This window comes from Rutilus rutilus (assembly GCF_951802725.1).
Source record: "Rutilus rutilus genome assembly, chromosome: 10".
NCBI classification, from domain to species: Eukaryota; Metazoa; Chordata; class Actinopteri; order Cypriniformes; family Leuciscidae; genus Rutilus; species Rutilus rutilus.
In genome coordinates, this window is record NC_140215.1 from 32,151,741 (window position 1) to 32,174,017 (window position 22,277).

The following is a 22,277-nucleotide window of genomic DNA, read 5'->3' on the forward strand; positions in this document are numbered from 1 at the left end:
TGTTTTTATTGTTTTCTAAAAATTGAAGAGTATAAATAAATACTGAAGAGAGAGATACTGCAACATTAAAAAAAAGACTAAAAAGATATTTAGATGCCTGCGGAGTTTTCCAAATGTTGTGCAGTTTTTAGTTGTGGAAGAACACTGTCTCTGCATAACTTTTGAAGGAATCTAACATTTAGGAAGTGGCTGTTTATTTTCAAAAGTGCCTGATCATGTCAGTAGGGTGTAATTATTAATGTCACAATTGGACGCAAGCTTCACAAACACATTTAGTGAAAGATGGATGTGAACATGTTCATTCTAAAGCCTGATCTGTGATAAATGATTGCTTTGATATGCAAGGTTTCAGGGGTAGCGACTGAACAGTCGATTTCACATTGTTTCTTTTAGTAGCATGAAAAACAACTGTTATCCCAATGGTTATTAAATTATTTACACAAAGTGATCAAAGAAAGCTCCCTTTATAATCACTTTAGTTCAGCGCAAGTTCTGCTCTCCTGCCAAAACTCTTGTTTTAATTCATAAAACAGTTCATTAAAATTGTCTTAAAATTGAAGCGATGTAACTGACGCTGGTAGGTCACATGATAATGACAGCATGGCAAATTGAGTGTGTCCGGATTACATTCATACACACACTCATGCTATACAGAACGTACTTTATAGCGGTCATGAAGCAATTACTTTATCAAAATAAGTACCTACTCAAAAGAGTATATACGATTTTGGACACAGACAGCGTTTCCCTCTCGCTCGCTCGATTTCTGGGAGATTCACAGAACTTCTGGGAGAGGTGGGATACATCAGTGTATAGATAATACAGAAAATGAGTATTGGAACCGTTTCAGATATTTCAGTATCCATACATATATATTTTTTTAAATATATTTTTGACAGCATTATTGAGTTGGCTCACCCGATTTATGTTTTGTGCTTCAGAATTTCCGGTAAGGGAGCATAGTGAGCATTAATGCTCCCTTGTTTTCACAGTGCATTGGGAGACTTTTTAGGGAGCAAACTTTTCAGTGCACTGGAAGGAATTTGCAATTGAGACTAGGAGCAGATCGACACGCACCCAGCGTTTGAATACTTATAAAAATGTTTCTGGCCTTAAAATGGTGTCTAGGTAGCCAGCTGACTTATGACACAGAAATAACATTTATCTCTGTTTAAGAGATTTAAGAGATCTATTTAAGAGATCTATCCTTATCAATTCATTTATCAACATATTTTGGTACACACACATACATATATATATATATATATATATATATATATATATATATATATAAAATGAAAAATTAGGGACAACAGATTTATTAGGACTGCTGGAAGTGGAAAGCATAAGGATGAATTGAGAAAAAAGTAAGAGGAAAAGCAGTCATTTTATGGAAGTGAAAGTTTACCACGTCTGCTTTCAATAAGCTCCTGTTCTGTACGATTTTGTGTGAGAGAGAGGGAGAGGGAGAGAGAGAGAGGGAGAGGGAGAGAGAGAGAGTCATCATTACTTTTCCTATTGCTCATACAGGTTAGAGATAAACCAATAACTTTAAGTATTTAACTTTAACAAGTAATTATTCTCGTACGTTACCCTAAAGACATCCTCACATCATCTACCATTTTCAGGATAGGTGTGCTGTTTTAAGCAATCACATCTACAATTAATGCATGCTGGATTATAAACATATGAAACCCAATATCTAACCCCCATATCTAAAGACAAGCATATTATAGACACTTGGGGGTGTGCTCTTTTGACTTGGGTTGGTCCCTAAGCAACTAATGTAACAAAATCAACAAAACAAAACCTTTTTTTATATATATAATAGACGCCACTCCCAAAAACTTCCAGCATAATGATTTATATTGTATGTCAGAAGTTGCTTCTATACAATATGAGTGGAACAACTGCAGACACTTCAATCTTCCAAAACTAAAATAAGGCTAACTCATGATATACCGATGCCACTGTAGCTCTTTCCAGCCATTACAAATGAGATATTTGCTTCTGTGTCCCTGTGAGAGAGGTGTCTGACAGTTTTATTGAGGATTCTCTTTCCTGATTAGATTCCTGCTGAACTGGATCGTGCTGAGGTCCTATAAAGCGTTTTAGAGCATGTCTTCCTTTACACTCCAAAAGTTGTACTTCAGTTTGTAATGGTCTTTGTCCCTGTGTCTGTGTGTGGTCAGTGATCTGAAACAACATAGCCACAGGTTGCCCCCAATCTGTTTATGTACTGCTGATGCATATTGTAAAATATGAACTTGCCAAAAACACATGCTACAGTTAGATTTTTATCTTGATTACGGTTATATAATTAATTTCAGATAAACTAACCCCTTTTGTAAAATACACAAACTGTGGTTGATCACTTTGCATGTCACTCAGACAGTCATTTCCTGTCTAATTGGGTGGTTCTTCGACAGAATACACTGCAGTCTAAAAGTCTTTCTCTGTGAGACTAGATCACTGTGTTAGATCACACCGTAACATGTTCTCTGACACTTTTGTCTCATGAGAACCAGAGAAACTTCTCTGCACATGGTGCCCCTGAACCTTCACACTTCACAATAAATCTAGCAAATAGAGGTACAAGCATGTGCATGCATGTCTGTTTAAATCTATTTTATTATATGCAAGGTTTACCCAGTAAATATACCTACTCCTTAAACCAAGAGTTCCCAAAGTACTCCAAAAACATTTACAACATAGTGTAATCCTGTCACGCTGTAGTGTAGATCCAAAGCGCAAGACGAAGGGAGAAATCCAAAGAAAACTTTATTTAAATTCACCCACTCAACTAAATATGACTAATACCAGACAAGGAGCTAACTGAAACTAAGGGCTTATTTACACAGAGAACAAAGGGAGCTAATGAGACGAAATTAACGAGACACACCTCAACAGAATACTAAAGCAATCAGAAGCCATGGTGACAAACAGGTATGGGACAGAGGGTGACAGAACTAGTTAACAAGATTAACAAAGAAACTCAGACATGAATAGAACAAAAACAAACTCTAAACATGAACACACAAATTCAAACCGTGACAAATCCAAAGTGTATATAAACTGTCCAAACTTCATTTTAAAACATGAATCACTGCCCTTGTGAAGAAAGAAGTGTGCTTAATTGTATTGAATGTGCACTTGTAGTGTACTTCAAATCTTTAAAGTTTATTTTTAAAAACCTGCACTTACAGGTATAAATGTATAAAATTATAAAATACAATATTAATTAAATACATGTTCTTATATGGAGCTATCTGTGACTTTCATGACTACTTTTAAAAAGTGCCCTTTGTAATAATGTCAAAGTTTTACATTTTAAATAATTGATCTGAAAATCTTTTGTCATGCTTTAAAGTACACTTTTGATGTGTTGACTAACATAAAGCACATGCAGAGTACTTGAATATCATTTGAACTGTGGTGTATTAAAAGTTAATATTATAGTTTAATATATATTAGAGTTTATATACATACATGCACTTAATCGCAACTTCATTACAAATGTGTAATTACAAATATATTAAAAAACATTACATATAAGTGTCAATAGAAATTAACATTAAATTGTATTTTAGTTTACCATAAATGTGCCAGTACATCTGGAAGTGCACTTTAACCAAAGACAACTTTATTTCAAAGACAATACAAGTAATTCTAAAAATTTTCACAAGGGTGCACAAATAGTTTTAATTGGACATTATCTAAACAAGGGGGTTTGGGGTTTGGTAACCTTTTTCTAAAATTCTGCAGTGAAACCTCCACCATGCCAAACTGTTGATGCTTGACTTCACCTCTCAGTGCCCTGAAAGAAAACAGCAGTACAACAGGAAACTAGGAGTCACAAGACAAAGGTATTTTAATCCCTGTTTGTGCTGTCTCACAGAACGAATAGAACAGACCACAACATACTGAAAACTCACAACTTCGGAGTCAGTCAACCTTTTACTATGACAAATATTTCCTTCATCTGTTAAAGGGGCTATATGTAACAATTTTCATGTATTAATCACTTTTTATTGCCAATGTGTGAACAACTTGTAACAAAACTTTAAAAATGGGCTGTCTATGATAACCTGCAAACTGAGTATAACGTGAAGGACTCGGGACGTTTTTGCAAGGAAAATCAAAAGGATGTGACATTAACGCACGCTTCCGAAAGCCTTTCATATGCAAGGTTATTTTCGTAAACGAAAACTGAAACTAAAACTATTGGTCAAAAAACATTTCCGTAAACTGAAATAAATTAGAAATTAAAACTAAGCTAAACTAAAAACAGTTACTGAAAAACTAACCAAAATAAAATAATAATTAGCAATAATTAGTAATTAATAAACTCTCATCCTGTACCGGAAAATCTCTCTTCTCCATTCCACTGCGCTACTTTATTTTTCAATGTATGACCGTTGCGCTCGAGTCTCGTGTCTTTTTCAGCATCTCGCGCATGACACAATGTTCTATAAACGCGGCACTCAAGTTAAAATAAGTTCAGCTTTTAAAAGACGTGTCTCGAGACCTTGCGCATTTTCCCCATTCCACTGCCGGCGTTTTTTCCCCCATTTTTCAAAGCAAAACCGCTTTCTGTGTGAACCAGCCCTAAGAAGCAGAATTGGCCAAATAAGTATTTCCATCAGTTCTAGACCTTATGCAAATACAGCTGTACCTTAATTCCAAGTAAGATAACCATCTCATGTGAAACTAAACAAGATACCACACATATTAGACAAGATACCACACTGAGCAGAAAACAGAAAAAAACAAATAGCCTAGTATGTCAACCCGCAAATAGACGTACATTTGTACACTTTTAAAAGTTGTACTAATAACAAGTGTTTCTGAATTCTACATAAAGCCCTTTTAAAACAAAGAGTTACTTGTTAGCTGCTATTTTAAATGCAAAGTTTACTTCAGTCAACAGCTAAAAGCAAATTAAGTTCAGTGCATGAAAAAGCATGTTAAAAATGAAGCTGGGTCATGTGTGTTGTTTTCAGGTGTTGTTCTCAGCTTAGGAATGTCAGCTAAGAGCAAAAACAGTTACTGTCTGTGTATGTAAAAATGTATGTGAATTCAGCTAGTGCTAATTCATGAAGATAGAGGAGATCCTGTCAGACTTTCCACTGACAGCCATAGCAAACTCACTCCAATCCAGCAGCTGTACCTGCGCTCAGGGCTTTCCTGTGTCTGCTAGAACACTTTACGCTTAAGGAGAAATTCTGAATTATACTTGCATAAAACATGCCACTGTAGGTAGCACACAGTTTGAAGACTCAGGTCTGTGTGACCTGAAATGGAATGTCTGTTATTCTGTGTGTCAATAAATTACACTAAATTACAAAGACAATTCAATATTTTATTTATATAATCTGAAAAAAAATGTGAGTGGTGTTTGCCCTTCCAAAACTCGCTGGCACAATACTAGGGTGCTTGCTTAGATATTCTAAAAGGTTTTCATGCTGTATCACTAAACTGGCATCAAAGAACTAGCGGCAATGAAAATGGTGTTGCCTCACATTACCAGCAACTGTGAGAAAAGGTTGAACTTGAATACACTGCAAAAAAAAAAAAAAAAAAACCTTTAGGGGGAAGTTGTAGCCTGAGGTTAGAGAGTCTGACTTGTTCTCAGTATCGGCAGGAAATGTCGGTGGGGAAGTGAATGAACAGCGCTATCTTCCACTCTCATTACCCACAACTGCGGTTCCCTTGAGCAAGGCACCGAACCCCCAATCGCTCCCCGGGCGCCTTGGATGGGTGAAATGCAGAGCACAAAATCTGAGAATGGGACACCATATTTGGCTACAGAGAGTTACACATTACTTCACTTCACTTCACTTATAAACTATGGCTAATGGCACGTCGAGAACGGCAGTATAGCGCGATTTTCCAAGACTGCATAATTTGCACAAAACATATCATATGCTCGCTACTTCTGTGAATGCAGTCAGTTTTGAGCGCAAAAGATGAGGTAATTTGATCGGATGTCACGTAGCCTATTTACCGCATTTTACCTGCTAGAAATACATGCTAAGTTTTAATGTTATTTTAAGGTGGAGGAGAATTGAATGAACTGCAAAATTCAGCATTGTTCGCCTAGGCTACCCCCTTCTGTCACCTCATGTACCCCAGTTTGAGAACCACTGCCATTTGAAATTGAACTCAAACTGTTTAACGTTAGTTACTTTCTCAAACAGGTGCTTCATATCCCTCAATCCGGTAACTGTCCATGCTGGATCTGTCCCCGTTGTTCCGCACCATCGGCAGAAATTGGTCCTCGTCGGCTTTTTTCCGGCCGATTCGACATGTTGAATCGGCGCCGGGCCGTCGGTGAAAGATGGAACTCTGATTGGCTGTTCATCTTAGTGAACGAGTCAGTGCACGAGAATAATAGCAAAACAGCGAGCAAAGAAGTCAAAACGGTACAGATAGAAGGCTGTTCTAATGTTACGTCATCTTACCTTAGTGTTCCTTGGCGAATATGTAAATATTAACATGAGTGGAGTGGAATAAAGAAAGAGTTTAGCAGGATTAATATTCAAAACGGTAAGCATGCACTGCTTTGTTTATGGTTTGTGTATCTGACAAATGTAGACGAATATATCTGCAGAAATAGACAGTTGTCTCATTTACACGCAGGCGCAAACGTGCATTCTAGCTAACAGTCGGCAATAGTTATCTTGGTGTGTTCAAGTGCAGCTTTTTACCCCGATGCGAGGCAACAACACAGTCGGCTTTCATCAGCGCTAGTTCGTCGGCGTCGACTTGGTGTGTTCCAGGCTATAGAGATTGGCGCTCAGAGGCGTGGGTGCGCGCTTGGGGCGCTAAAAGAATCACCCATAGACTACATTTGAGCTCGCTGATTGGCTACAGTTTATGTCAAACATTTATTTATTTAATCAGCAATTGGCTAAGCTGCTCCACAGACCCGCCTCCCTGAGGCATTTCTCCAGCGCCCCAGAGCTGATGAGACGTGTACACAGGTGGAGAGGACGTGTAGAAAAAGCAGACATTTAGAATTTCTATCATATTTTTCACATATACCTGGGTGCATTTAATATCTCAAACACATTGCCAATTTGTATTTACTTATTTATGCATGCTAATCAATGACTTGAAGATAGTTAAATCAACTACATAAATTAAACTATTAACCATTCAGAAATGTCCTGTTGCATTCTACTGTATATGTTGTCACTTCTTCTTGAGTCTTTCCATCACTGTCCGACTTCGGTTCGAACATATAAGGCAGACCACTACTACTGACAGTTTCTAACATTTTCAGTGCGTGAGATTGTACTGTTTTGTTGTTGCCGGTATGCCATAGTGTGGGGTCGGTCATGAATGATTCGTTCATTTGGAACAACGAGCTGTCTCAGAGAGTGATTTGTTCATTTTGTGTAGACCACACATGCGCAACATCCTATAGGTTCTGTACAGGAAACAGAAATTATTAGTTCACCTCTCGAGTCTTCGGGTTCGGGTCCGAGTCATTCGTTCATCCCGTGAGGGATGAGGCTATGCTGTCACCTGCCGAGTCTTCAGGTCTGACCAGGGCCGTTTCTCAATTTGCGTTCTTGTCTGTACTTGTGTTCTTGTGGACTTGTGAAACGTCATCAGTCGCTGCCCAAGTACTGTCCCAATACACAAGTTTGCATTTTGGCAAGAACGGTTAAAAATCCCGGAAGTGTTCTTGACACGCCCATTTTACCAAGGATGCATCGGTTGGTAACTTGTGTGAACTTGACGGCAGAAATATCCCAGCATTCATTTCGGCATTCGAGGAAGGAGAGGCAGGTCAATACAGTAAGTCGTTCTTCTACAATTTCGTACGCTATTTCATCACTAAATTCACTTCTGAGAACATTTGATGCGAGAAATCAACTGTGTAGATTTCAAATATTGGCATTTTTACGAAAATTTATGGCGAATCGAAAATGTGCTCAAATGTTTTCGGAAGTGAGAATCTCCATAAGCGTTGCTTTATTGTTATGAATATACATTACATTGTAGTGTACAGTTGTAGAGTAATCTCTTGAGCTGAGGGTAGGCTTGGGCGATAAAGCCTGGCTGTTATCGTCAATAATTCTCGTTATGTTTGGGTACTGCAGACGGCGTCTGTGCGGGGGTATTATTGCGCAATACCAGCAAGAACACATCGTCTCAAACTGTCAGCAGCGTTCTGTGTGCTCGTCACCTTGTGAGTTCATTCTTCCAAGAACAACTAGCAAGAGCGTTGTCCCCAAGAACACAAGTCCGTTCTTTGCATTCTTGGTTTTGAGAAACACCCCAGGTCTTGTCCGTTCGTTCTTTTGTCACGTGACATGACAGCTGTATACATAAATTAGTTAATGATTCCCAGACTTCCTTACAAACAAGTGCAGTTTTTTTTTTTTACTCTTACAGGTAACATGATGCCTTTCTGGTCTCAAATTGTAGCTTTTTTATTTATTACAATTTATTTTTAGAATTTAGGTTAGTGCAACTTTTTTCCCATGGGTTCTGAAACCCTGTTCAGGAGCATTTTGCCATGTTAACCCCACATTGCTCTGCTGAAAAATCCAGCATAAACCAGCATAAATTCCCTGTTGGTCCAGGCTAGTTTATGCTTTTTAGAGCTGGTATAGTGCTGATCTAACCGGTTGTCAAGCAAACAGTAGCACTCCCGCTACCCATGCTGGTGACCAGCAAACCAGAAACCAGCATCCCATTCTGGTCTCAGCATGCAAAACATACTTTATGCTGGTGATCAGCAAGGCTGTATTTTTCAACTTGTACAAAGCGAAAAAATGTGGTTAGAATATAATAGCTAGATGATTAACAACAGACACCAAATCACATGCCAACCAAAACGCTGAGTTTAAACTATTTGGTAAGGAAGCTGGGTTCGGCCCAATTTGGATTGATAATCATTTAAAATAAATAACTCATCAGTGCTGGGTTGGGAGTTTAAAGCGCAAATGGTTCTCTGTATACCGTTACCAATTTGCCTATCTGTGTTTCACGAGTTCACACTTACAAATAAGTCGGATAGAATAAATGGTGTGCATATTTGGCGTGCTGTCCGAGGTGAGGGCTCCGGGCTCGGTATTCGGCCCGAACCCAGAGTACTCCCCCCGTATTCCTGGCTGTGGAAGGATCAAGCCTCGGGGTGGTGGAGGGATGCTGAAAAACTGTCAAGGAATGTAGGTGAGTCGACTGAGTGAATATATATATATATATATGCTTCCTCTCATGCTGATAGGATAGACATGATGATCAAGTTGATTGGACTGATTATTTGAATGTGCTCCTCCTGAACTTTGTTTAATGAAACATCATTTGTGGCGCCTATGACAGGAATATTTGTGGAAAACAGAATAAAACTAATTGAAGCAGAGAGCTGAACATGAACATGAACAGACATGAACTCATTTTCATGTCTAAAGCACAAAAAGTGCTTTAATTCTGAAGTTTACTCTCTCAGACCCTCTTAAAATGTAAATTTTCTCTGGCCTCAGACAGCACACACAGCTTTAACAGACACATTATTGGAGTATCTGCCTGCTGTGTCAGTCTGAGACTGCAAGTAAGTGTCCAAATGCACTGTCCTCAACACACTCTGAGAACGTAATAAAACACAGATGTTTGCCTGATAAAAATCTTCAAAAGAAAAACTCATCATATAATCTTACATAACATTTTATATATCTTTGCTATCTGCTTAGGACATAGGATGAAGGCTTGCAAATCAAAAGAAGGGACACATATTTCTGTAAATTCTTAGAAAAACAGGGCCATCCATTCACAACTGTCAGCTGCCTATGCGTGCAGCAGACAGCAAGGCAGCACACTCGGTTTTGGAATAGAGCTAGTGTCTAAAATAGATTATTGTTGGGAGTCTTAAATGAAATTCATTGGCAGACACAGTGTCTGCTTCATTACACTATGAGGATCAGTTGAGGGTCTGGATCAGGATAGTTCTGAAGATTCTCTCTCACCTTCCCTTCAAGGCGTGCGGTACCCCCTTGGCAGATGCGGGTATTACGTGGCGGGAGGGTAAAAACGGGGGGTTCTTTGCTGGGGGAAGCTCGTCCCAGAGTCATAGTCGTCTTGGAGACATGAGATCCTGTAACAAACTGAACGTCACCCATCATTCTGTAAATACAAGAAAAACAGAAAAGTTTTGAGTTCCATGTCAAGTTCATTTAGCTTTTTGAAATGGTAGCTGATGCAATAGCTTTGAGCTATATATATATATATATATATATATATTTTGTTTTGTTTTGGTAATCAATCAATCAAATTTTATTTTTATAGCGCCTTACAACCAAAAGGTGCACAAGGCGCTTTCCAGTAAAAGCAACAATAGACAACAGAAAATAAAACACAAATATACATACAAAAAAAATAGCAGTCGAGTCAGAGGTTACGTGTTAAAAGCTTGTCTGAACAGATGTGTTTTCAACTGCGATTTAAAAACACTCAACACAGTGATGCTTCGTAGGAGTGTTGGTAAAGCGTTCCACAGATTAGGGCCCTGGACGGCAAATGACCGGCCTCCAAACTTTTTATATTTGAATTTGGGAGTGACCAGAGAGGTGTGTTCAGAGGAGCGGAGAGTTCTGGGTGGTTGGTAGACCGTTACTAAATCGGCGAGGTAGACCAGGGCCAGACCATTGATGGCCTTGAACACGAACAGCAGGACCTTATACTCTACCCTAAACCGCACCGGGAGCCAGTGGAGCGAGTGGAGGACTGGGGTGATGTGTGAGCGTTTGGAGGTGTTGGTGAGGAGACGTGCTGCCGCGTTTTGAACCAGTTGAAGCCGATTAAGGAGTGATTGATTAAGTCCAGTGTAGAGGGCATTGCAGTAGTCTATCCTCGAGCTGATAAAGGCATGAATGGCTTTTTCAAGGTCAGCTCGGGACAAGAATGGTTTGACCTTACTGAGAAGCCTTAGCTGGTAAAAGCTCGCCTTTAACAACTGCACTAATCTGTTTGTCATACTGCAAATTTTTGTCAAAAATAACACCCAAGTTACGCACAATGGGTGCAAACTGAGGTGTTAGAGGATCAAAACTGAGAGAACTTTTGGTTGAGTCAGGGCTGAACAGGATGTACTCAGTCTTTCCTTCATTCAAATGAAGGAAATTCTGGGAAAGCCACTGCTTGATGTCCTTAAGGCAGTTATAAAGGGGGTCCAGCGTAGAACGATTGTTCAGAATCACAGGAAGGTAGATCTGGAGGTCGTCTGCATAGAAATGAAAATGAACGCTATGATTGGAGATGAGTTGTCCAAGTGGCAGCATATAGAGAGAGAACAGAACAGGACCAAGAATGGATCCTTGAGGCACACCGGATGACAGAGGGGCAGATGAGGAGGAAAAGTCGTCGAGCATTACTGAAAAAGTTCTGTTAGTGAGATATGAGGAGAACTAATTGAGCACTGCGCCCTGCAAACCAACAAAATGTTGAAGACGAGAGATGAGGGTGGCATGATCCACGGTGTCAAATGCAGCGGTAAGGTCCAGTAATACCAAAACCACAGAGCTTTTACTATCCAGAGCTCCAAGAATGTCATCATGGACCCTCAGTAACGCTGATTCAGTGCTATGTCTAGACCTGAAACCGGACTGAAATTTATCACTAATGACGTGCAGTTGTAGGTGAGACTGAAGCTGGGACAAAACAAGCTTCTCCATCAACTTAGACAGAAGTGACAGGTGAGATATTGGTCGAAAATTGGACAGTATGGTGGGATCTAGATTGGGTTTCTTGAGCAGCGGTCTAACAATAGCGTGTTTGAGAGTAGTGGGAACAGTCCCGGTAAGGGTAACACTTTACGGTAAGGGTACATGAATTACCATGAATTCATGTATGAATTATGCATTCATTCATGCATTAATATCTCATGAATCATCAGGAACTAACACAAGTTCAACGTTTTTCATTCATGACTTCATGGATGAACAACACCTTAATTAAAACATTAACTAAGAGGAGTACATCATCATGAATTATGATTTATTACGCATGATCATGATGTTTTCTTTGTTCACAGTTATGCCACCATTAATATCACATTGTTCATCAGTGTTTCAAAGGACCTAGTCAACACTTTATTTGAGGGGCCACACACATGATGAAGTCATTGATAGATAATGCTTAGTTAATGATGAGTGGATGGTAGGGTCAGAATTTGGCGTAAACTAAATGAAAGCATGGATCCATCCTGCCTTGTATCTGTGGTTCAGGCTGCTGTTGGTGTAATGGTGTGAGGGATATTTTTCTTGCCACACTTTGGGCCCCTTAGTAATTGAGCATCATTTAAACGTCACAGCCTACCTGAGTATTGTTGCTGACCATGTCCGTTTCTTCATGACCCATGAGTGTTACCTATCTCCTGATGGATACTTCCAGTAGGATAACGTGCCATGTCACAAATCTCAAATCATCTCAATTAAAGTTGATTTTTAGCAAAAAACACGTTGTTATTTCAAAATGATACGTTCTCATTAATGTGTAATCACTTCAACCAACTAATTAAGTATTCTCGTAAGTGTATAATCTGCCATTTAGAATACATACGAGCAGGTCACTCGAATGGTGGAAGCCATGTTGCGCATCCATCTTGAAAATACATTAGACAAAGAGGGACATACAAGCGTCGCCTTTCACGTTTTTACACGCAGTGGCACCGTGACGAATGCGAGAGGGAGATTTGCTCGCATTTGCCGGCAGATTTGAAATAATACGGCCACCGTAGGAGTTAAAACGCCTTCGGAATGGGAGGAGCTACAGTAGAAAGTAATATTCAGTTGGTAGTCATATACAATTTCACCGCTAGATGGGAGTAAATCCTACACAGTGTAGCTTTAATTGAACATGACAATGAGTTCACTAAATGATGTTTTATTAACAAGGTTCGGGAGGAGCACGTTCAGATAATTAACACAGGTGGAGAGCACTCAGCAATCAATGGTAAGAGGTGTATATATACTCAGCAGTCTCACCTCATTTCATTGACAGTTTTTGCAGCATCCCTCCACCACCCCTTCTCCACGCTTCTAGTCCTAAACACTTACATACGGGGGGAGTACTCTGGGTTCGGGCCGAACTCCGAGCTCGGAGCCCTCCCTCCGGACAGCACGCCAAATACGCATTAAACTTTACCCCTTCAAATTATATGTAAGTGTGAACTCGTGAAACTCAAATGGCCTCCACAGTCACAGTCCACAGTTCGATAGAGCAGCTTTGGGATGTGTTGTAATGGGAGATTCACATCATGGATGTGCAGCCGACAAATCTGCAGCAAATGCGTGATGCTATCATGTCAATATGGACCAAAATATCTGTGGAATGTTTCCAGCACCTTATTGAATCTATGCCATGAACAATTAAGGCAGTTCTGAAGGGGTTCAACCCAATACTAGCAAGATGTACCCTAATGTACCTAAGATGTACCTAAGTGGCCAATTAATGTATATAATCAGGTTCAATCGATTTTTAAGCATGTATTTTTAAAAAGGGTTATGCTCCCTCCAATGAGTTTCAGGATTTTTATATGACCTACACTAAATTCACACAGAATTTAGCACCATATATGTCCATGTTTTCTATCAGGCCTCTAGAGTGATATATGTTCCATAATGTCCTAATAGGGGATATATGGGTTTTTATCAGTGCATGCATTTGTAATCACACACAACAATATTTTCTTTTAAATAAAAAAATGCAATACTTTCTCCTTGGAGAAAAGGCATTTTCTCCTTTTCTCCACTTAATTATAAGTGATGCATTGATGAGTAGATGGGATAAATCAGCCACTTAGAATTATTTATCATTAAACTTTTATAAAATAATATTACCAACCACAATCCAGTATTCAAGTATAAACATGAACTTCACTTCATTATCCAAAAATACCCTCTAACTGACCAAAGTGATAGTTATTTTATTCTTTAAATGATGTTCATAAATCTGCATATACCCTAAAAGGTAAAAAAAAAAACTCTTATAAGCATTTAAGCTAATTTATGAACATGGAGCAAAAAGATCTTTTCTAAAAAACACATCACATTTTGACCTTTGAGTTAAAGTGTAACCAAATGGTATCCTAAATTCTGTGGACAGGCATTACTATGACACATGTACTTGCACATTTTACACATACGCGCAGTCGCGCACACACAAATACAGGAACACACACAAACAGCAAGTTTGGTACACAGTTTCCTACACAGTAATTTCCTTTTAGGTCCTCGGATTGACAACTTTCATGGCTGAACACATTAGCCTGTTGCAGTAAGTGGTCAGCAGAGGCTATGCACTCCTGACTTACACAGAGTATGTTTTTACACTTGATTCATTTGCAGAATCAATGTGCCTTAGGACTTCATTTATATAGCGCTTTCACAGACCCAATGGCCACCAAAGCGCTTTACAGTATTGCCTCACATTCACCCATTCACTCACTCATTCATACACCAACGGCGGTGTCAGCCATGCAAGGCGATCCAGCTCGTCGGGAGCAGCTGGGGTTAGGTATCTTGCTTAAGGACACCTCGACACTTGGTCAGGTGGAACCGGTGATTGAACCACCAACCTTCCGGTTTGTAGACAATCTACATGAACCACTGAGCCACTGCCGCCCACCATAGGTGATTCTCTGCTTTTTTGTTGTTGTTGTTGTTATGCTGGTTGAAAGTCTCCTCATATCCTGATAGCAATCACTCTGTTAAGAGGTTTAAATTAATTTTTATAAATAATAATGTCGTCTGTGAAAGGCGTAGGATCATAAAATGTTTGTTCAATCGTTGCGTTTGGTCCGAACGGTCCTATAGCATATGTTCCCTGTCAGTCAATGCATGTTTGCATCCCACTGCGCAGGCTGTTTACACAGACATAATAAGTCATCAGTGCGTTGGTACTGGTATTGGTATTGCAGTAACGCTGTCCCCAGTCTTCTTGGCTGTGCGTGTTCATGCTTTCAGGAGGCGTGGCTTTGGACGCCGATTTGCAGGGAGGGTGGGATATACGCTTTTTCTGCTATCAGGCTAGAGTTAGCATTTTCCCAGATGTCCTACAGCAACTTTAAGTGACCACATTGAGTGACTAGAATGAGTTCTGAAGACTAGGCTACTTTTATACCAACCAGCTATTTTATTGTCAGCTATTTTTTTTATTTAGTCCTGTGACAAATGTACTTTTTAGTTTTTTTTTATCATATTTAGTCCTGTTTTCATTTAGTCGAGTTTTAGTCGACGAAATGTCTGGCAATTATAAGTCTAGTTTTCATCATGCTGCATAATAGTTAAAGTGATAATCCAGATGATATGGCTCAAATTATAATCAATTATAATAAATAGACATTTATTTTTACATTTCATTAGATTTATTGCACTTTTACCTTTAAAGGAGAACTCCGGTCAATTTTAACATTGAGCTCATTTTTTTGTACATTTGGAGTGCTGTCAATACAGAGAACAACGACAAAAATCGGTGTTGCCTATTGTCGAGTTCATGCGCATAGGTTTAGTACCTATGATCACGCGCGTGAACTCGACAATCGATTACTATGGCCTTCCACCGAAAACAGGATGTAAACAAAGGTATGAGCGCTGGCTGAATTAACTTCATTTTTATTAATATCTCTAACATCTACTGCAGTCAGATCCACTCGTGTTCACTCGGAAGGAATCACTCACATTTTCTGTGCACTTGTAATGACACTTAAAGGATGTAAAGAGTCTGCCTCGCTGCCTGCTGTGAGTGTGTTTGTTTGATTCGGTGCGATAAGCTCCGTCTTAGCCATATATTTCTTTGTTTTGAACCATCATTTTACTACCATTTCTAGTTGTTTATACTACTACATTTTACCCAACATCTCAGATTAACCTGACATCGCTAGCTTTTGTTATTAGTACTACTAGCACAACACGCTAGTAATTCGCTAGCCTGTTAACGCGCCACCCGTGCGCTCAGCTATTTTATTTATTTATTTTTCTCTCGCGCGTCCGCGCCTTTGAGTTCATAAAAAGCTCAGGTGAGTAAGAATCACTCAACAAACACGGTGAGTAATGTCTTGTCCTGTTATTGTCACTTGCACTTCATGTCACATGTTTAGTATAGGCTTCTCTGTCGACAATATAGGATTTATATGTGATAAATGTAAGGAGACAGTTAGGTTGACAGAGAAGATTTCAGAATTAGAAACACGCATCCAAACTTTAATTGAGGATAGTAAGAGTGCTAGTGCTTTAGATGTTTTGGATGCGCATAGAATAGTGCACACTTTACATGAGTCGGTTCTGGCTGAAGTAGAGCCCGTGCAGCCGGGCAAATGGGTGACAGTGAGGGATCGCTCTAGTCGCGGATCTAAAAACCACTCTTCCGTTCCGATTACCATAACAAATCGATTTGCCCCGCTCAGTGAAACACCCACTGAGAATGATTGTGCCCTAGTTATTGGCGATTCTATTACACGGAACGTGAAAATAGAGACACCAACCACCATAGTCACATGTTTGCCGGGAGCCAGAGCGCCTGACATCAAAGCAAATTTAAAAGTGCTGGCTAATGCTAATCGTAAATTCTCTAAGATCATTATTCATGTCGGCACTAATGATGTTCGACTCCGCCAGTCGGAGATCACCAAAATTAATATTAAAGAGGTGTGTGAACTTGCAAGTACGATGTCAAGGACTGTAATTTGCTCTGGCCCCCTTCCTGTTCGCAGGAGTGATGAGATAGTTAGTAGATTATGTTCGCTTAACGGTTGGCTGTCTAAGTGGTGTCCGCTTAATAATATAGAATTCATAGACAATTGGAAAAGTTTTTGGGGCAAACCTGACCTGTTGAAAAGAGATGGTATTCATCCCTCCTGGGATGGTGCTGCTCTTCTCTCTAGTAATATGGCTCATAGTCTTAGAGCTCAAACATGACAATCTGGGGCTCAGGTCAGGAAGCAGACAGACTGGCTTAACCGACTGTCTGCTAGCGGCCTCGCGTCACCAAGGTCAGATAAATCCTATCACATAGAGCCTCTTTCACCTAGCTATCATCATATAGAGACTGTGTCTGTTCCCCGAATTTGGAAATCCAAAAAACGTTTAAACCCAACTAAGGTTAAAAATTTAATTGATGTTCAACAAATAAAAAACAGCTATAATACAGATGAGCAAATGCTAAAGCTTGGGTTGCTGAATATTCGATCGCTTACTTCAAAAGCACTCGTTGTTAACGATATGATTTCAGATAATAACCTAGATGTGCTGTGTTTGACAGAAACCTGGCTAAAACCAAACGATTACATTACTTTAAATGAATCAACCCCGCAAGATTACTGTTATAAACATGAGCCTCGTCTGAAACGCAAAGGGGGTGGTGTTGCTGTAATCTATAGTAATAGTTTCAAAACCACTAAGAAATCAAGTTTTAAATATAATTCTTTTGAAGCATTGGTGCTTAATGTAAAAATCTATAGTGTAAACGATAAATCACGTTTGAGATTTGTGCTGGCTACTGTATACAGGCCACCAGGGCACCATACAGACTTTATCAAAGAATTTGCGGACTTTCTATCAGAATTAATATTGACTGCAGATAAATTACTAATTGTTGGTGATTTTAATATACACATCGATAATGAAAAAGATGCATTGGGATTGGCATTTAAAGACATTGTAAATTCAATTGGAGTTAGACAACACGTGTCAGGACCTACTCATCGTCGTAATCACACTCTAGATCTAATATTATCACATGGAATAGATGTTGATGCCATTGAAATTCTGCAGCAGAGCGATGACATCTCAGATCATTATCTAGTCTCGTGTAATTTGCATTTAGCCAAGGCTGCAAAGCCGACTCCGTGTTTCAAATATGTGAGACCTATCACTTCTGCTACTAAAGATTGCTTTATTAATAATCTTCCTAATCAGTTTCATCATCTCAGCATCTCAGATAGCTTAGAAGAACTAGATATTACAACAGAAACGTTTAACTCTCTCTTTTCCAGCACTTTAGACACAGTTGCTCCGTTGCGCTTAAAGAAGATTAAAGAAAATAGTCCAACGCCGTGGTACAACGAGCACACTCGGGCCCTTAAGAGAGCAGCCAGAAAAATGGAGCGCAACTGGAAGAAAACAAAACTAGAGGTATTTCGCATTTCATGGAAAGAGAGTTCGATTGCATACAGAGAGGCTTTAAAAGCTGCTAGATCTGCTTATTTTTCAACCCTATTAGAAGAAAATAAACATAATCCTAGGTATTTATTTGAAACGGTGGCTAAACTAACGAAAAATAAAGCTTCAAGCACCGAAGTTTCCAAGCAGCACAGCAGTAATGACTATATGAACTTCTTCACTTATAAGATTGATAATATCAGGGACAAAATTATAACTATGCAACCGTCTACTACAGTATCGCATCAGGCAGTGCATTGTAGTCTCCCTGAGGAAAAATTTGATTCATTCATTGCTATAGGAGAGGAAGAATTTACTAAACTCATTAAATCATCTAAATCTACAACATGTATGTTAGACCCTATACCGACTAAGCTACTGAAAGAAATACTTCCAGAGGTCATAGATCCTCTTCTTAATATCATTAATTCGTCTTTGTCATTAGGATACGTACCAAAAAACTTTAAGCTGGCTTTGATTAAACCGCTTGTTAAAAAAACGCAACTTGATCCTTCAGAATTAGTCAATTACAGGCCGATCTCGAATCTACCTTTTCTGTCAAAGATATTAGAAAAGGCAGTATCCTCACAACTGTGTTCCTTTCTTGAAAGAAATGATATCTGCGAGGATTTCCAGTCCGGATTTAGACCGTACCATAGTACTGAGACAGCTCTCGTTAGAGTCACAAATGATTTGCTCTTATCATCCGATCGTGGTTGTATCTCTCTATTAGTGTTACTCGATCTTAGTGCTGCGTTTGACACCATCGACCACAACGTTCTTTTAAATAGATTAGAACATTATGTTGGCATTACGGGAAATGCACTAGCATGGTTTAAATCATACTTATCTGACCGTTATCAGTTTGTAGCAGTAAATGAAGAGATGTCTCATCGATCACAAGTTCAGTATGGCGTACCACAAGGCTCAGTACTAGGACCGCTGCTGTTCACTCTGTACATGCTACCCTTAGGAGATATCATTAGGAAACATGGCATTAGCTTTCACTGTTATGCCGATGATACTCAGCTCTATATTTCTTCAAAACCTAACGAAACTTATCAATTCACAAAATTAACGGAATGCATAGCGGATATAAAAAATTGGATGACTTGTAATTTCCTACTTCTAAATTCTGAAAAAACAGAGTTTCTAATTATTGGACAAAAAACTTCCTCACGTAATAACCTAGAATACTGTCTAACACTTGATGGCTGCTCTGTTAAGTCTTCGTCGTCGGTTAGGAACCTGGGTGTGCTCTTTGATACCAATCTTTCATTTGAAAGTCACGTGTCTAGTATCTGTAAAACTGCATTTTTCCATCTTAAAAATATATCTAAATTACGTCATATGCTCTCATTGACAAATGCGGAACAATTAGTTCATGCGTTCATGACCTCAAGGCTAGATTATTGTAATGCTCTACTAGGTGGTTGCCCTGCACGCTTAATAAACAAACTACAGCTGGTTCAAAACGCAGCAGCTCGAGTTCTTACCAGAACCAGGAAGTATGACCATATTAGCCCAGTTCTGTCAAAACTGCATTGGCTCCCTATTAAACATCGCATCAATTTTAAAATATTGCTTATTACTTACAAAGCACTGAATGGTTTAGCTCCGCAGTACTTGAGCGAGCTCTTAACGCATTATAGTCCGTCACGTCTATTACGATCTCAAAATTCCGGCCAGTTGATTATACCTAGAATATCAAAATCCACTGCTGGCGGTAGATCCTTTTCCTATTTAGCACCAAAACTCTGGAACAGTCTTCCTACCATTGTCCGGGAAGCAGACACACTCTGTCAGTTCAAAGCCAGATTAAAGACACATCTCTTTGACCTAGCTTTCACATAATACATTATAGACTTCTATAATTTAATGTTATGCTGCATAGATTAGGTCAGCCGGAACCGGGAACACTTCCCAAAAATCCTGATGTACTCGTTACATCATGAGAAGAATGGCATCTACGCTAATTTTAGTGTCTGTGTTTATCCCAAGGTTTTCCCGCAGCCTGCCGGATCCGGGCCGTATCCAGATCTGACGAAGGACCTTCACCTGGACCGATGACAACGCAGTGCTGAAGTGCCAACTAGTCTCTCCCTATGGAGGATCCCACTACCACTCTACAGATAAGGCGTTGTCGGGAAAATTCGTCTTGCGGTCCTACCCCAAAGCAACAAATAAAATAAAATTCCTTATCAAAATTTATAAGGAAAGACAAGTATTTTGTTTAGGCTTGGCTTGTAGGGAATTCCAAACCTGCGTATATTCTAACGCACATAACTATAGAACCCATTCTAAATGCGCATGTGACCGCCATCAGCGTTTCTCACAGGTTCGCGTTTAAAGTCTGTGTAGAGAGAATGGTGTCGTCTTAGCGGCCCCTAATTTAATAACAAATGATCATTGCGACGGAACCAAATCAATTAAAACTAACTTTAGATGGAAATAACTTAACTCTGCTGTAAAGCCGAAACAATCTCTGTTACCTTAAATTATACGCTTATCTCTGTAAAGCTGCTTTGAGACAATCTACATTGTTAAAAGCGCTATATAAATGAAGATGACTTGACTTGACTTGACTAAAAAGCAGGCTTACTACTTGCCCCATTGAAGTCAATAGGGTGCAAATTTTAAAAATAGAATAACTCGGTGTAGGCAACACCGATTTTTGTCGTTGTTCTCTGTATTGACAGCACTCCAAATGTACAAAAAAATGAGCTCAATGTTAAAATTGACCGGAGTTCTCCTTTAAGCACAAATAGAGAGAATGTCAACCCATAAGAAAGGTTTATTTATTGCTATTTATCATATAGGTGGCAGGCTACATGTAAAACAAGACACTTAAAAAAATTCAAACATTTCTAGTTATTCAATAATTCCAAATTACATTTATGTTTTTCTATTAAAATAAAAGCAAAAACAACTTTATATTGTCACAGAGTGACACACAGTACTTACTTACACAGTAAGTGTATTTATTAAACAACTACAATCGCAAAAATAGTCAAAAGATCCATGTTTGGATTTATTACAGTTCATCATTGAAACTGCTCATGAAGGAACACAGACAGACTGAATGACACTTTAAGCAGAACATTCTCAAATGGAGATCACTGAACTCCAGCTTACTTTGTCAGTGTTTTCAGATCATCCACTTCTTCCTCAGTGTAGAGAGAGCATGTGCGGATGGTTGCCAGATTGCAAATATTAAGTAAAACACCAGGTAGGAAACATGTTCTTTTAACAGAAAAGCTCTGATTGGGGATTTAAATTCTTGAAAACAGTCTGTAATATTTTGTTACTTTTATTCAACAAAAGAGTTATCCTTGTCAAGTATTTAGTCTCGTCTTTTTTTGTCAACAACATTGTATTTTAATATAGACAGTTATTGTTTAATGACGTTGGTGTTGTCTTTTCATCGTATTGTAGTCATGGAAAAAAACCTAATATTTTTCATCATAGATTTCATTAACACTAACGATGACAAACAGGCTCAGGTTCACACCAAAAGCTCTAGTCTTGGGAACGCACCCTGAATCTGTCACTATGCATTAGTTATTATTTCATCTGGATTTGCCAAGAGGATGCTTTATATCTCCAATTGAATGGTTCAAATGTGACAGAGTGCAGCATGCATGCAAGGCATGCAACCTCACCAGATAGGTAAATACAGCTGAATGTTTGAAAGGCCCTCCTCTTTTTCTCTCTCTGTCCAGACTTTTTACCATTATGCTTGTTTGCAGACTCTAGACAGGCTTTAACATGGTTGTTTCGAGTAATGGCTTCTTTTGTATCACTCTCACATACAGACCAGTGTTATACTGAACTCTTGATATGTAACAGTCGGCACCTTCAGTATATTCTCAGCTACTGTACTTAAAGCTTTTTCAATGTAATTTGTGGTAGTTATATTAATCATTTACATTAACCAGTGTCTCCTTATGGAACAGACAATGTCCAACATTCCCCGATTCCGGTGGTGGACAGTTAAAAAGTAATTTAAGTATCTGTACTTTTTCAGAATATTTGTATTTTGCGAAACTTTTACATCATAAATTCCAAAGCATAATTTGGTACTTTTTACTTCATTACATTTTATGA

General features: G+C 39.0%; 1 protein-coding gene across 1 annotated transcript in view; it reads right to left on the reverse strand.

Moving 5' to 3' along the window:
• Positions 1-22,277, reverse strand: part of mylka (myosin, light chain kinase a) — a 120,594-nt gene that overhangs the window by 75,820 nt on the left and 22,497 nt on the right. The window contains exon 2 of the mRNA XM_084420989.1: positions 9,984-10,140. Coding sequence (XP_084277115.1) covers positions 9,984-10,139 — 156 coding nt within the window. The 5' untranslated portion in view covers position 10,140. The remainder of the gene's footprint in view (positions 1-9,983; positions 10,141-22,277) is intronic.